Source organism: Lissotriton vulgaris, chromosome 10 (genome assembly GCF_964263255.1).
Source record: "Lissotriton vulgaris chromosome 10, aLisVul1.2, whole genome shotgun sequence".
Taxonomy (NCBI): domain Eukaryota; kingdom Metazoa; phylum Chordata; class Amphibia; order Caudata; family Salamandridae; genus Lissotriton; species Lissotriton vulgaris.
The window spans coordinates 700,983,080-700,998,878 of NC_141698.1; the positions used below are offsets into that span (position 1 = coordinate 700,983,080).

Genomic DNA, 15,799 nt, shown 5'->3' on the forward strand with positions numbered 1-15,799 from the left:
CTGTATGCCATAAATTGATCTCTCGTTGATCCCATGCTATACCGGGGTGGACTGCTTTCATTTGCCTAAACATTTTATCATATTTTACCCACCCCAGTCCTGGAAACTCAGCTGCGGCACCATGAATCAAGGATATATAACTCATCATCTGCGGACCTAACACAGGATATCTTTCCAGAATAACTGCAGCATAAATGGCAAATCCTGTGATCCAGTTTTTCATGGACCACTCTGTCCATGACTTCTTTTGACTATATTCACCCTCTTTCCCCCCTTTTGACTTCCCTGCCGCTACCCCAGCATTAATGAGGTCAAATACATCCATATATTCACCCCTGAGTATTTTTTCCTTTGTCTCTGCAGGCACGTGCCAGGTGATCCCTGTAGATGGCGATAGGGTCATTGAGGATGACCCAAACATTAATGGGCTGAAGGCCAACAGTGGATGACCCATCGGTTGTCCCCCTGCCCCCCCCTGCGTCTGGCTATTAAGGGGCACTGACAAATCAGCAGAGTTGTTAGTCATTGATGCCTGTGATGGACACCCTAAATTTGAGTAAGCATTCAACATTACAGGCCCTGCCCCTGTTGGGTACGCCATGGTGGGTATCATCGAGCTTATGGGGCCATTACCAATTGCTTGCCCATGCGAACCATAAAGTTGCATCCCTGGTAACTGAGCGACCCCCCCGGGTTGAACCCATACTTGCGACACTCCGCTACCTGGTTGCGCCACTACTGGCGGTAGCGTGCCCTGTGAACCGGGAACCCCCACATGAGTGACGGGGACCCCTCCTATTTGTGTAGGCTTATCAGTAACATTCTGCCCTTCCATGACATCCTTGTCCTTATCTGCGGATGAATCCAACTCAAATGTCTCTAGCACCTCCTCCTCACCTGGTGATGCTGGTTGGGGCTGAGTCGCCCTGGGCCGTTTGCCGATACTATTGGCCTACTTCTTGTTCCACTTCCGGGTCGTCTGACCCGGAAGTGAACTCCTGCCGGGTCGGCCCCTTTGCTTGCCACTAACGGCGCCACTCCCCGAAGGGGGGTGGCGCCTTGCATTCCACTTAAAAACGAAACAATTCAAAGACAAAATGACAGGTGAAACAAACTTAGACAATCGTGTGAAATAACATTAACATTGAAAGTACAACACCAGTCACAGTTTTTACAGCGAAATTTTTTTCCTCTTGTGTAAGCAACATTGGTTTGAAGAAATAACCCTCGGTCTTTTGGCCTAGCCAGGACAATTAACACCGCCTCGTTAAGAATCTAACGTCGGCTTGGTGCCTTATGTAAAAACGAGGACTTTCAATGTTCGTTTTACCCCGCTTTTCTGCTCATAACTGTCTTGCTCTGGGTCAAAGTCTGAGGATGAAAAATAAGTCCTAGTACACAAAAACGAGTGCCAGTGACCACCACCTGCAACTACCAGCACAAAATAAGCATTGGCAAAGGTAAAGTGTAGGAGTACTTATCAGAGATAAATGTAACTTTGCCATTTGTGTATTCTAAAATGTGCAATTCTGGATTACAAATGCAACAAAAGTGAAGAAAGCTATTTGTCTTTAACACAATTAAGTCTAGATATGAATAAACTTTTTTCTTTCAAATGAATGTCTTGACACAAGTAAGATTAATATCAAAATAACTTTATTTAATATTAAAATTGAAATGGGAGAAAAAAGCATAAGCACGAAGGCTAACAGGATCATCTGCTAAACCAAAAATCTCTGTCACATATAAAAAGAAATCATTACACAACACAAAATAGAGATACAACGGGATGCACAGCTGTGAAACACATGATATCAGCGTAATCCAGCGTAACCCAGGTTTACTAAGCAAGGCATTCATGCAGCTGTGCATAATTTGCTCTGCGCAGGTTTTTACAAGGGTTGGGAAATCAACAAAATGCTAAACGTCACTTCGGTCCACCCATGTGCGGGTGTCAACTTTAGTAAATAACCCCCTTTGTGTCATGCTTAGAAGCTTCTGGTTTTATTGGAGGAGGAGTTTAATGCTATTGGAGGTGCACAGATTTCACCAAAAGGGCAAATACACACTTTGTAAACTTTTTTTTCTCCAAAAAGTATTATGTTGTAATTTATTGGTATTTATATAGTGCTTTGCACACTCCTTGCATGGCCTAAGGCACTTCTCTGAGTGGCTTACAATATTTATATAGAGGTGTAAATGTAATGACCCCATTTTCAGAGTGTTTTGCTATCTAAGGGAAGGATACTAAGAACAAACTATTAAAGCAAAACAATTCAGGAGAACGGCCTTCAGATAAACAAGTCTTCTCAACCTGTCACAAGCACAAATACTGGTACATTTCCACCTGCTATGTCCCAGCTTACTTGGCAATCTGGATTTTTGTCTAATGGACAATCTGGTAACCGCCCACTGCTCCTACCTTTTAGCAGGAACAAACATTTTCATAGAAATACCCAGGGCAGTGTCACTAACAGCTGCACTGGCTCAGTGCCGAGCATCTGTTTTTATGCACTTGCACTATCTAAAGTGCACTCATGTAACACAATATTTTTCTAAATATCTGCTTAATTCTTTGGTGTTTATTAACATTAATTTACTTTCTGGGTTAACCAGTCGTATACGTGCAAACTATAGAAACATGTGAACATTGTTTTTCTAATTGGCAGATGTTCTTGCGGATTTTAATTTTCATGTCTTAAAAACTGCCAGAAAAGTACAACTACCTGTAGAGTTAAGCCTGTGTTACCTTATTTACGAACCTGCAAGGCGCTGCTAAAATAATATGAATTTAATCGTCTCTTTTGGCATTACCCAAACAACCATAGAAAATATTAAAGTTCATACTATGGATATTTCCTAAACACCACAGATGCTTGGTTAGTTTACAGAAAGATAACAATCATATCAAAGCTTAGTGGAATAAAATCATTTATGCTGAAAAAAGTTTATTCTTTTCTAGGCTTTTTCAGTTAGTAAAAGGCACAATTTTGCGTACGTTTGTATATTTGACACTTTCATGTTTTAAAAATCGTGCTCATCAGTAATAAGAATGTTAAACATAGTTAGTCTTTCATTTCACACCCATTCAGATTTCTGGGATCTGATAGATGTAGACTTGATGAAATCTGAATGCACTGATGAAGTGATCTCCCCCAGGGATTCATCTCCTAAAGGACTAGTGTGAAACTGAGAGCCTAAGTCCTGTTTTTCATCAGATTTTAACACTGGATCCTGACTCTCGTCTTCCTTCCCTAATCTACCTTGCCTATTGGTGCTGACTGAGGGTTCATCTATCTTAACTAGGGCATTCCTAGTGCTCCCTGGAGGTGTGAGGCTAACCTGAAGGGAATATGCCTTTTTATTACTATTGGAGTTAACATTTGACCTGGCAGTATCCTTAGCAATGCCCCCATAATCAATAGACATGGCTTCATCTTCATTTGAACGAAATGATGGGGAATAGTCACACACTGGATCAACTGTTTTCTTCCTTCCGGGACCTTCGTGATGAGGTTGAAGATGATGGTTCTCCTCAAAGTCAGGAGGTTCTGGAAAGGCATCTTGTGGCAGTAGAGCAGAACAGCGCCCATCCTTTGGGTAGTCACATTCCATCAACAATAATTTGTGGCTTCTCGTCACGCCTGTTGCTCTCCTGTGTATCACAAAGATCAGGTCCACAATGCTAAGGAGAAGGGAGCTTCCGCTGACCACCCACATAAAAATCATCATGAGCGACTTCTCAGTGGGTCTGGAGATGTAGCATTCAATGCTGCCGGTACAAGGTGGCTCAAAACAACTGAAGGTCTTGGGGACGAACAATCCAAACAGATAATATTGCCCTGTACTGAATCCACCCTCAGTTATGGTTCTAAAGAGGAGGTGAACTAAATAGGCCCCAGAAAAATCCTGGATTTCCCATGAGTCAATTTGGGAGTTCATCTGGAATGCAGTATTGGGAGAAGGTGTCATTTTGGTGGTTGAAGTCCCTGATCCCATGTGCTGTGAAGCTGCCTTGCTGAGCACGTATACATCAAAAAGAGCATGCAGCAGCAACAAGCAAAGGACCTGCGCCAGCCAGAAGCGAAAGTGTGACACAGGCGAGAATATGTCGTAGCATGCATTGGAGCAACCTGGCTGCAGCGTGTTGCAAACAAACTTCTCTTGCTCATCTTGATAGAGCGGGTATCCAGCAAGAACAATCACCGCCATCCTGAGAAAGATCGTTGACGTAATCCATATCTTTCCTGAAATTGAAGAAAAAATAGTATTATGCTTCACACGGTGCCATCTTGTTTTTTTCATTTGGGCTACAAGAGTTTTAGAAGAATGAATGGCATGCTTTGGTGAACAGAACAGCTATGTGGATCTTTTCTATAAACACAAAATGTTAGCCCCCTTTTTACACAAAAAGACAAGAGAGTGCACATCATTCTAAATATTATGAGAATCTGTCTTTTAGATATTGTTGGGACTGAGAACACTACATTTTTAAAATGTTGTAATGACTAAAAATACGTAGTAATCAAAAGCATATACTCTATGAGCCTAGTTCATGCAAAAAGTGTAAAAACATGGTTGGAGCTCTACGACTCCACCTCAACCTACTTTTACAATGTTTTACCATTCACAAAACAGGTGTAATAGTACCCCGCAAATACATATCATGCACAGAGTTTTAGGTGTACAATTGACGTTTTATGGTTGTCTGCTTCCTCCTTGTAGAGTTGTACACAGCGCACACTCGGTGAAAAGGGCAGCCAAATGTGAAAAAGCCTTTTTTTCCCTTCGCGGGGTGAGGTTCTGTAATTCTGAACCCGTTTCATAAAGGTCATGGTATCGTTACGAATTTGGTAGTAGCGAACCGTAAATGGCGAGTGCGGCAAGTACGAGTGTTTTTCGTCATGTTCGATCGATGGATTCACTACGTATTTAGGGATTTCGTTCTGAACCCTCGGGTTCCATTTTGTGTACGGCAGCCATTTTGTGGTTGCCCTCACATAGGCCGATGACTACGGCCGAACGAGTCTTTGGGACACGTACACCTTTAGCTGACTTTTAGATGACCTGAGCGAACTGACCCTGTTGCCTGAAGCTAACTTTGCTGAGCCAGTTCTTTGTCCGGTAGCTTGTCGAGATTAGGATCAAAGAACAGGACATTGTTGAGTTTATTATACACGCACACACCCCTCTATCTTGCTTCACATCTGTTTCTGTTCCTTCTTTTATGGCCTGTTTATGGTTTGGGTTGTGGTCTTTTATTATGGGTTTGTCCGGCCTGTCCAAGCAAGAATGTTGGTCTTTTCCGTGTAATTGATGGTGGGCTGGACAACTGAAAAGTAGGTTTGTCGTCATGCTCTGCCTTTTGCAATGTTACCTCTGATTGGACAATTTGTAAATAATGGGTGTTTGTCAGGAATGTGATTTTTAGCATAAAAGACGATGTCTCGCAATACGAAAATTGAGCAGTCTCTAGCGAACCTACTTGTGTCGTACTTCGTAGACTTCTGTTCCTGGTTGCAGCCAATGAATTTGATCTTTGACGTCACCGAGAAGTATCCCGTGTCTCTGTATTCTAAGACAGGTGAACCCGAAGACATTGGGCGAGCCCCTGGCACTGCTGGGTTCTAAAACCCGGTTCTTCAGTTGGCGCCCAACGTTGGGCGACTTCAGTGGTACCGGTCGAAGCCTGAAAATCGTGAGAAGCTTTGTGAGGAAATTCTGGAAGACGGCCCCCACTTCATCGACCCCGAATGTGGACTGAAGGTTTTTACTGCGAGGCTTCCCGCTTTCCGATGGCTACGAAGGACTGCTGCCCTGACTGTCGCCCTGTCTTGGACCCTTTTGAGATGATTTGTAGAGCGAGACGATAGACAGATCTTCTGGTGACGTGATCGATACTTCAGTTAAGTATAAGTGGAACGTTCCCAGTCCTTAGTCTTTGGTTTCCTTCGGGATCTTTGATTTGGAACTTGCAAGTGCCAAAGCTGAGGGACTCATATATTTGCGAGACTATCTAGTTTGGTAATCCCTTGAAGTTTGAAGCTAGATTAGTGAGCGAAGATGCCTGGTCTTAGCAAACTTGGAAAGATATTTTGTTGTAGTTGTAATAGGGATTCCCGATTGAAGGACTCGTGTCCGATTCCTCCGGTTGGAACTCCAACTTATGAGCTCTATTCTAAACATGGTGTGGGCCCTATTACATATAATGAATTGTGGGTCCGATACACTAGGAAAGACGGTGTTCTAAAATGGCCCCAACATGGTAGCTATGACACAGGGATTTTAGATAATTTGGAAGTTAAACTATTTAAGAAGAAAGCCCGGCCGGCGATGTTTGACTCTTTCCGCCTCTGGCGTAAGGAAGCCAAACAGAAAGAAATTAAACTAGCGAAGAGAAATAAAAGAGAAAAGGGTATATCGATAATGCAGGCTGCTATACAGTTTAAAGATAATGAAGAACAAGCGAGTGAAGAGTTGCATAGGCAACATAAAATGGCCATCGATAAATGTTAACCAGCTTTGTCACCTCTTCTACAAGGTGCAATGAAGGACCCTGAAAAGGATCCTTTGATGTCACATTTGTTGAGTTCGTCACCCCCTTATGTGCAGAGTGCTACGGCACCTCCGCAACCTTTAGTTGCGCAACCTCCAGCTGCTCAGCTTCCTGTTGTTGCAAAGCCCCCTGCTCCTCTTCAGCTGGTTTCTTCTCCTTTGGCGCAGCCTTCTTTAGGGCCGCCTACTTTGCTATCAGTTCCGCCTCAAATTTCTATGACTTTTTCTCCTGTATTTGCTACTTCTTCTGTTACTACTCCTACTTTTGCTTTGTCTCAGCCTGCTCTGCCTCCAGTCCTTATGACAGCTTCTCCTTCCGTTCGACAGAGAATGACTGATACTGTTAGTGGTATTTTGTCTCCTTTCTTTGGATCATTGACTGTGACCCCTGTTTTGGCGCACAAACAGTGGCGTAGCCAGCTTCCTGGTCCCGAAGAGTGGGCAGTATTGGATCATTTGGCGGTTAAATGGGTTACTAATTCTTCGAGATATGATTTAGAGTCGGTTATGGATGTCTTCCGACAATGGGATGCACCAAAGCAGAGGTATGTCTTCGACATTATGTGTACTTTTCTTCGTGAAGAATGGGAAGATGGTGAGTTGGGTCAGACTCCAACAGAGTTGTTTAAAGTACAGTCCGAATTTGCGAAAGGAATGATAGTGGGTTCCGATGTTGAGAAAGAAGTTGCGATGTTGCTTGCGTTCAGGAGTGAGTGTCCTTCTCTGTCGTTGTTTGAGCCTGATTCTTCTGTTAGAAGAAAAGCGCGACAGTACCCAATGAGAGAGGTTCCTCCGGTATGGAAAGAGGCCGTTCAGGCCGATGTTAATAATGGTATTGCAGCTGTAGAAACTCATTTTCAGCGTGTTTGGGTACATGTTCCATGGAAGAGAGATAAAGTTTTGGCTCTTAAGCAGACTCTACCTGATCCCCGCAAGAATCCTGCAGGGTATTATTAAGAGTTGTCACAGACAGCTGATGCGTGTATTATGAATTTAGCCAATATAGATATGTTGTTTGATAATGAGGTTCCTCAACCTTTGTGGGGAACGATTCGTCATGTGGATCATGCGCAAGAGTTAGGTGATACATGGGCTAACATTACTGCTGCAGATGGTCTTCAAGGTGGTGGAGCTAAACCTGAAGCTTTAGTTGCGGAACTCCCCAGTAGGATTATTAATTATATGAAGACTTTCATTCCTGCTATGCGAGTGAATTGGGATAAATTGTCTGCATACAAACAGAAGAAAGATGAAAGTGTGTCTGATTTCTTCACTAGGTTTGAAGAGACGTTTATAGATCATAGTGGTCAAGACATGAGTACGGAAGGTGGCCAACGGTTGTTCGTAGATAAATTTGTGCATAACTTGCTTCCCGAGTTGTGTAATAAGTTGAAGGATTCAGAGAGTTCATGGGCTGTCTCTTCATCTGCGCAGATATTGGCTACTGCACAATATTTTGAGAATAGGGATAAGGTTGAGAAAGATAAAGTAGAGAGAAAGACTAAAGATTTAAAGACGAAGGTTCTTTTGCAACAGGCGTATCCGCCTTGTTATAATCAGGGCGAATTTCAGCAACCTCAGCAGTTTCAGAGAGGGTCTCAAAGGTCCGAGTCTTTTCAGCAGCGTGTTTCTCTAAGCCCTAATCAGTGTGCGTATTGTAGAGAAGAAGGCCACTTCAAGAGTAGTTGTCCAGTTCTGTTACAGCGTATGAATGGCGCCTCTGGTGTGAGAGGTCGAGGTGTTCAACAAGCTCCTAGAGGTAGAGGACGTGGTGTGTTCCCCCAGAATGCACAAATCTTTCCTCCACAGAATACGATGAATTGCTTTGATCAGCAGAATGTTGCGTCTGGTAGATCGACTCAGTACTGTAATGATGATTACTATGTTGAGAGTGAGAATGCTGACGGTAATGATTGCTAGGACAGCCATAGACAAAGAGAGGGAGTTGTTTCAGTTCCAGTAGATCAGAGTGGACCTTATGTTAAAGTGATTACATCAGGTGTGTCAGAGCCTTTTCTGTTGGATACTGCTGCTGCGAAGAGTTCTATCATGCACTCTAAACTCCCTGGCGCACCTTTGTCTGGCTTGACGAATGTTTCGGTAGGTTTTTCTGGTGCCCCAGTTCGTAATCCAGTTTCTAGTCCTTTGTCTCTTGCGGTTGGACCTTGTGAATTAGAAGCACCCCTCATGTTAACGACAGGTTGTGGTGAGAATTTGTTGGGTTTGGAGTTATTGAAAAGATTGTATGCGACATTGCATTGTTCTCCTTCAGGAGTACAGCTTACATTGGGTAAGAGAGTGATCTCTCCGATGTATTTGTCCAAAGATCGGCTTCCATTGGAATTGTGTTCTCTCCCTGATACTCTTTGGGCTACTGGACCTAATGATGTGGGTCTTTGGAGATTCCACCATATATTGTGACACTGAAAGTGAATGCTAGATTACCACGTATTCCCCAATATAGGATTTCTAATGATGGTGAAAGAGCACTTTTAGCGATCATCTATGATCTGATTGAAAAAGGTGTGATTAATGAGACGAGAGGTAATGTGTGCAATAGTCCAGTTTTGCCTGTCTTGAAACGTACTGATTCTTCGTAACCACCTGTGTATAGGATTGTGATTGATCTTCAAAAAGTGAACAAGATTGTTGTGCCACAGTTTCCTGTTGTTCCAGATATTACTGCTTTACTGGCTATGATTCCTGCTTCAGCTACCTGGTTTTCGGTGATTGATCTGAAGAATGCTTTCTTCAGCATCCCGATTGCCGAGGAGAGTAGAGATATTTTTGGCTTCTCTTTTGGAGGCAAAAGTTTCCGGTTTAAGCGCGCTCCTCAAGGCTATTGTGAAAGTCCATCCATCTATAGTCAGGCTTTGAAAACATAGCTTGATACGATTGTCTTGCCTGATGGTGCTGCTCTTATTCAGTATGTAGACGATTTGTTAGTGGCTGCTGATGATGAGGAGACTTGTAAAGAAGCTACTCTTTCATTGTTGCAACATTTTTCTGCCCTTCATCATAAAGTGTCACTTTTGAAGTTGCAGTATTGTCGACAAGAGGTGACCTACTTAGGTCATCTCTTATCGAAGGAGAGAAGAAGGTTGACCCCAGAACGAATTCAAGCGATTGCAAGAATGAATGTGCCAACTACACAGAGAGAAGTGCGTGCTTTCTTGGGTATTACTTCGTACTGTAGGCAATGGATTCCAAACTTTTCGTTGCTTGCAAAACCTCTGTTAGCACTTAGTCTTAAGGATACTCCGAATCTTCTTCCTTGGTCTGACAAATGCCAGAAGAGTTTTTCTGAATTGCGTAATGAATTGTGTTCGGCTCCTGTGTTGGGTACTCCCGACTACAGTAAGCCTTTTACACTCTATGTTCACGAGAGAGAGGGTTGTGCATTGTCAGTTTTGACTCAGCAGTTCGGCGATAAACAACGTCCATGTGCATATTTCTCATCGACTTTGGATCCGGTAGTTAGAGCGTTGCCGAGTTGTTTGAGAGCTACAGCGGCAGCAGCTGTTTCTATTCGACAGTCTGCTGGTTTGGTGATGGATAATACGTTGATTGTGATGGTTCCACATGCAGTGGATACTTTATTAAACAGGACAAAGACACAGCACTTGACTAGTGCTCGATTGTCAGGTTACGAGTTGACGCTTTTGGCGAGTCATGTGCATATAAAGCGATGCAATACGTTGAATCCAGCCACGTTGTTTCCGATTTCTGTAGAGACGGATGTTTAGGAACAGCATGATTGCTTTCTTAGGACAGAGGAAGAAATGAAGGGTAGAATCGACTTGAAAGACACTCCTCTTGTGAAGTGTGATGGTACCTTATGGGTAGATGGTTCATGCTTTAAGCTTCCGAATGGTGATACGACTGCAGCATATGCGGTTACGACTTGCATACGATTGTTGAAGCTGCACGTATCCCACAGAATTCAGCTGAAGCAGCAGAATTGATTGCACTGACAAGAGCGTGTATGATGTCGAAAGGAAAGAGAGTGACTGTGTATACCAATAGCCAGTATGCGTTTGGTGTGGCTCACAGTTTTGGTCGCTTGTGGAAAGAGCGTGGATTCCTTACTTCTCATGGTACGAAGATTCAGCATGGTCAGTTGGTGAATGAACTTCTTGAGTCGCTTACGTTACCGATGCAAATTGCGATTGTGAAATGTAGTGCACATAAGAAGGTTACTGATGACATTGGTCGTGGTAATGCGTTTGCAGATGAAGTTGCAAAAGATGTGGCAAAAGATATGATGAGTCGAATGTATGTTGCGGGTCCAGCAAGATGGGTTCCGGATAGAGGAATGTGTGAAGATACAATAGAGAGTATGAAGTCAATTCATGCTGAAGCTAAGGAGAAAGAATTGAGTGTATGGAGAGAGAGTACGGGAAAATTGGATTTGACTGGTTGTTGGATTGAGTTGTCAGAACATCAGCGATGGTTGTTACCTGATGCGTATGTGCTTGCAGTGGTTACAATGGCGCATGGAATGGCTCACATTAGTGCGAAAGGGATTTGTAAGTTGTTGGTTCCAGTTTGGCAGAATGCTGGAATCCCTAAGTGTGCGGAGAATCTGGTCAAGAATTGTATGGTTTGTCTGATGTAAAATCGTGGCAAGGGAACTCCAACTCCAGCTGGTCATTTTGCGCCTCCGACGTATCCGTTCGAGGTGCTGCAATTGGATTTTATACACATGGAGAGATGTAACAACTTAAAATACGTCCTTGTAGTTGTTTGTGCCTTTTCGAGATGGGTAGAAGCATACCCTCGGAAAGATAATACTGCCTTGTCCACTGCTAAAGTCCTACTTAAGGAATTTTTCCCCAGATATGGTTTGCCAAGGATGGTGTGGAGTGATAATGGAAGTGAATTTGTGGGTCAAGTCATGAAGAGAGTGTGTGAAGGTTTAGGCATCAGGCAGAAATTTCATACTGCAAATCACCCCCAATCAGCTGGTTTAGTCGAATGCTATAATGGTACTTTAAAACTGAAGTTAGCCAAGATTCCGGCGAGCTCTGGTCTCCAATGGCCCGATGCTTTGCCATTGGCACTTTTGTCGACTAGAACTACAGTGCATTCTCGAGTGGGCCTTAGCCCCTACGAGATTGTATTTGGTTGCCTGGCAAACATATGGGGAGTGCCGAGGCTGACAAAGTTTAGCGGGATTGAACATCCTGTGCTGATTGATTATTTGTATGATTTGACGGCTAAATTGCGTGTCTTACACCAACAGGTTTACGATACATTGCCACAAGCATCTGAAGATCCAGGACACACCATTGATCCTGATAGGTTTCATTTTCCGATGCCCCGCCCATTAACATTTACATATGCGAGTTAGCATCATGTGTCTAACTAATGAAGTATTCACTTGTGCCTTTGCGTTTATTTTACTCTTCATATTGTTATTCATTTATGCGTGTGGTGATATTCAGTTTCCTTAGCTTAGCTTGTGTGCCTCCATTTTGGGTATTCCTCTGTGTCTGCGAGTCGCACTCACTCATCCCCCCTCCCATAGGAATAGGAAAAACCCGAATGCAGCAGTTTTTCGTTTCTTAGCTAACTGTGGCCGAAACTAACAAGTTCCTTATCTGTAATGTTCTCATGCACCAGAGTCGCTGAGGCCCGGCTCCACGGCCTTGGGCAGAGATAACCAAATGTTGCTCTTGCAGGTGCAGATGCCTCTTGTGTGAGGCCATTGTTTCCCTCTCTGGGGTTCAGTACTTTTCCTAGAGGGGCGTGTTTTACTTTGCTGGACCATGTTATAATGTATTGCTGTGATGATATGAGGCAGTCCTCTCAGCGCACTCTTAGGGGTGAGGTCGGACAGGGCCCTCTCATATGGGAGTTTGTGGCCTAATAAAAATACCTTGTTTATTCTTCTCCACTGTCCGGGTGACTTCTTACTGAGTAACTATAGGAGAGTGTGGTAAGTCACTCGGGTGGATTTGAGCCACGAATATCAGATGGCGCCCGAACAGGGACCCGTGATTCGGATCTTTCTCACCCGTAAGTGGGTAGCAGAAGACCGGGGACCCTCTGCTCGGCACAGTGGGTCCGGGTACCCACTTTGATGCCGAGCTTGGTTCTCACAGCACTGCCCCATCCTGCTGATCGGGAGAGGTCCCGGTTCGGGATCCTGTGCCGGGGTCCGGAAGGCAGAACTTTGGAGCTGACCGTGTTGGTCCTGGCAGCCGGAGGTGGAGAACGGTAGAGGTCGGTAGAGGTCGGTACCGCATACGGAAGGTGAGTGGTCCGACTGTTGCTTGAAGGAGCCGGGGTGCTCCGAGAGACCGGTGTGTCTTTAGCGGCTGGAGGAGCCGGTGCGCTCCTGGGGCTAGTGTGCTCCGGGGAACTCAGAGTGCGAGTGGTGCTCTGACAGACTTGGCGGAGGTTGAGTGGACGTTTGTTTGCGGTCATCCGACCGGGTGGTACTGCGGTGGTGGCGCGGCTCATTGCAGGTAGATTCTGGGACTCAACCCGAACCCCTAGAGTGTGTGGTTCGTAGGGAGCGGGTCCTGGGTCTCCCGTGGTAAAGTGCGCAGCAGCCTGTAGTGCCGCCCGGGTGGAGGATGTGTCCACCACCCTCAGAACAGTTAGTGTACTGTTCGGTCTGCAGTAGGGTCCAGGTTCTTCAGGACTTGGTCGACGGGCCTTGTCTCATTTTGGTAACACGTGTTTGGTAGGAATTTGATGTGTAGGATATATGTGTGTGTGTGTGTAGAGGAGCGATTGTGCAGTGGGTAATTGGTGAACAGGTGCGAGAGAGTTTGTGACAGAGTGCGATTGTGTTGGTGTGAAGATGCTGTGTTTCAGTAAGCTGCGGTGTCTCGGATGCTGTTGCCGTGCCTCGGACACCAGATTGGCTGATAGCCAACCCGCCCCGGTGGAGGGCTCCCCTAATTTTGATATGTACGTAAAACATGGATTGACCCCGATTTTGTTTAGTACTTTGTGGCACAGATACACTAAGAGCAATGTGGATTTGCAGTGGCCATTGACGGGTTTTTTTGACGTGGCAAAAATAGACTACTTACAAGACAGACTGTTTGCTAGGCGTATTCGTCAGAGCATGTTTGATTCACTAAGGATGTGGCAGAAAGAAGTGAGAGAGCGTCAGTTGAGAGAGGAGAAGGTGGCCCAGAAGAGAGCCGCGCAGTCGATGGCACAGAAGGCGCGGGAACACACAAGGAAAGAGAATGAACAGCGGATTGAGCGCGCAGACAGGCTTTTTAGGCTACAGGAGAATAAAAGTTATGTGGTGAGGGAGGAAGACCAGGATGAGATGGAGGACATTTTGAGTGCTCGGCCCCCTCCCCCTTACGCCCCACAGTCATTGTATCCCACATCGACGGTTTCCACTCCTTCCAGTGGGGTTTTGGGTCCACAAACGAGTGCTTCACACTTGTCCGGTGCTTCCACTTCTCCTATATTAGCACCCTCTCTGCTGTGAGATGTTGGACAGGTTTTACCTTCTGCCTCCCCGTCATTGCCTGCGCCCCTGGTTTCTTTACTTGCGGCGAGCTCACCTGCCCCCTCTGTGTTTCCCTCTGCACTTCCTGCTTTCTCTGCTAGCGCTACTCCCAGCCATGGGTTACTGACCCCGAATAGAGGTATGGGAAGTGGGTTGCTCACTCAGGTGCGAAAGCTGCTTACGCGCTCTACAGTTGGGTTGGATGAAAAAACGGTGGTGGCCAATCAAGCTTGTCAGTGGGCCAGGAATAATATTTACTCGTTCTAATGAACTTGTTACCGGAAATATCGGCTAGGTTGCAGGCGTCGGAGAGTGCGTGGACGACGTCCACTCCCTCTGGCATTTTAAGCATGGCTCAGCACTATGAACATAGAGAGAATGAGAGCAAAGATAGACAGGGGAAGTAGGCCAAGGACTTGAAGACGAGGGTGTTGCTGCAGCAGGTGTCTAGGGGTCTGGGACGCGGTGCCTCACCTACAGTAGCGGGACGATGGGGAAGTGGTTACGGAAGGGGTGAGAAGAGGGAACGATTGGGACCGAATCTGTCAAGCCCGCCCTGGTGTCAACACGCTGTTCTCCATTGCCAGGGATAAGATTCAAGAAGTTTCCCTGGTTTTACCGTTCCTGTGGTTGCAGAAACTCATTGATACAGGAACGGTATAGCGGACTGGTCTAGTCAGCGTTGTGCCGCTCTAGCACAAGGTTAGCGTTCTAGTCTTTCTCATTTCGAGCGGCCATTTTGTGCGCGCTCTCCCTGAGCACTGCGCACTTCAACCGTCATTCTGAAGCAAGCGGCAGCATTCCGGAGAGTCTCTTCGAGGTTCTCATTCTGGTTGTCGTTTTTTGTTGGATTTCGTCATTTGGTGAAGATTCTCGCTGACAGTTTCCTCGTATCCAGTCACGTGTCATTTAAGAGACTCTGTCATTCAGGTTAGACCCTTCGCCTCGTCAGTTGTGAGGTAAGCCGCTTCGACTGTTCCTAGCGGATTATCTGCCTGTTTGGTTTCCACTGCGGAGAACTCCTAGCGCTACCTCTGGATTTGTATTAGCGCTTGGGACTTCAGAGACTGACTATTGAAATTGTTTGCTGTGCACAAAGTCCCCGTCTGAATTCTAGTCATATCAGTTCCTTCGCAGCATCTCTGCCTAAGCTGCATAGACCTTTTGAACATTACCTAGCGGCATCATTCAAGAACTCCAGTGCCAAGAGTTATAGCGAGATATCGTTGGGTTAAAGGCAATCAGTGCAGCCTACCAATTCACTACATAGACTTGAAAGTCGAATATAGCAGATTTCCAGTTTGGAGCATCAATTCTCTATCCTGCGGACCTACTTCCTCCTTGAACTGCATCTAGTCGGAGAAGTGTTTAGGGGTTATAATATATGCGCATATAGGTTATATCCTTACTCACACTAGGGAGATCCAGGCTTCTTCTGGATTAAAGTCTTACCATCTTCATCTGCTATTTGAGTCATCTAAAGAGAGCAGCGCAATCCACACTCTTATCAGGTATTCCTTGAAACTGTTATGACACTGAAGAGTAATAAGTCCAATGAAATGTGAACTGTGAATTGTGAACTCCAAGCCTTGAGGGGACGTATTAATGTTTTGTTACTTTTGCAGGTGTCCTCAACACATCGCAATCCTAGACGACACCAGGGTGTGGCAGTCTCTCTTGTTTGTTATCCACTTCCCCTTTCCCTTTCGTTCCTGGGCTCAGAGGATTCTGGGTGCAGGGGCGATTGGGAGTTGGGAA

At 45.2% G+C, this 15,799-nt stretch overlaps 1 protein-coding gene across 1 annotated transcript in view; it reads right to left on the reverse strand.

Annotated features, from left to right (window-relative positions):
* Positions 1-2,382: 2,382 nt before the first annotated feature.
* Positions 2,383-15,799, reverse strand: part of GJD4 (gap junction protein delta 4) — an 82,915-nt gene continuing 69,498 nt past the window's right edge. Inside the window, exon 2 of the mRNA XM_086939962.1 lies at positions 2,383-4,247. Within this exon, the coding sequence (XP_086796088.1) occupies positions 3,079-4,247 (1,169 nt within the window). The 3' untranslated portion in view covers positions 2,383-3,078. The remainder of the gene's footprint in view (positions 4,248-15,799) is intronic.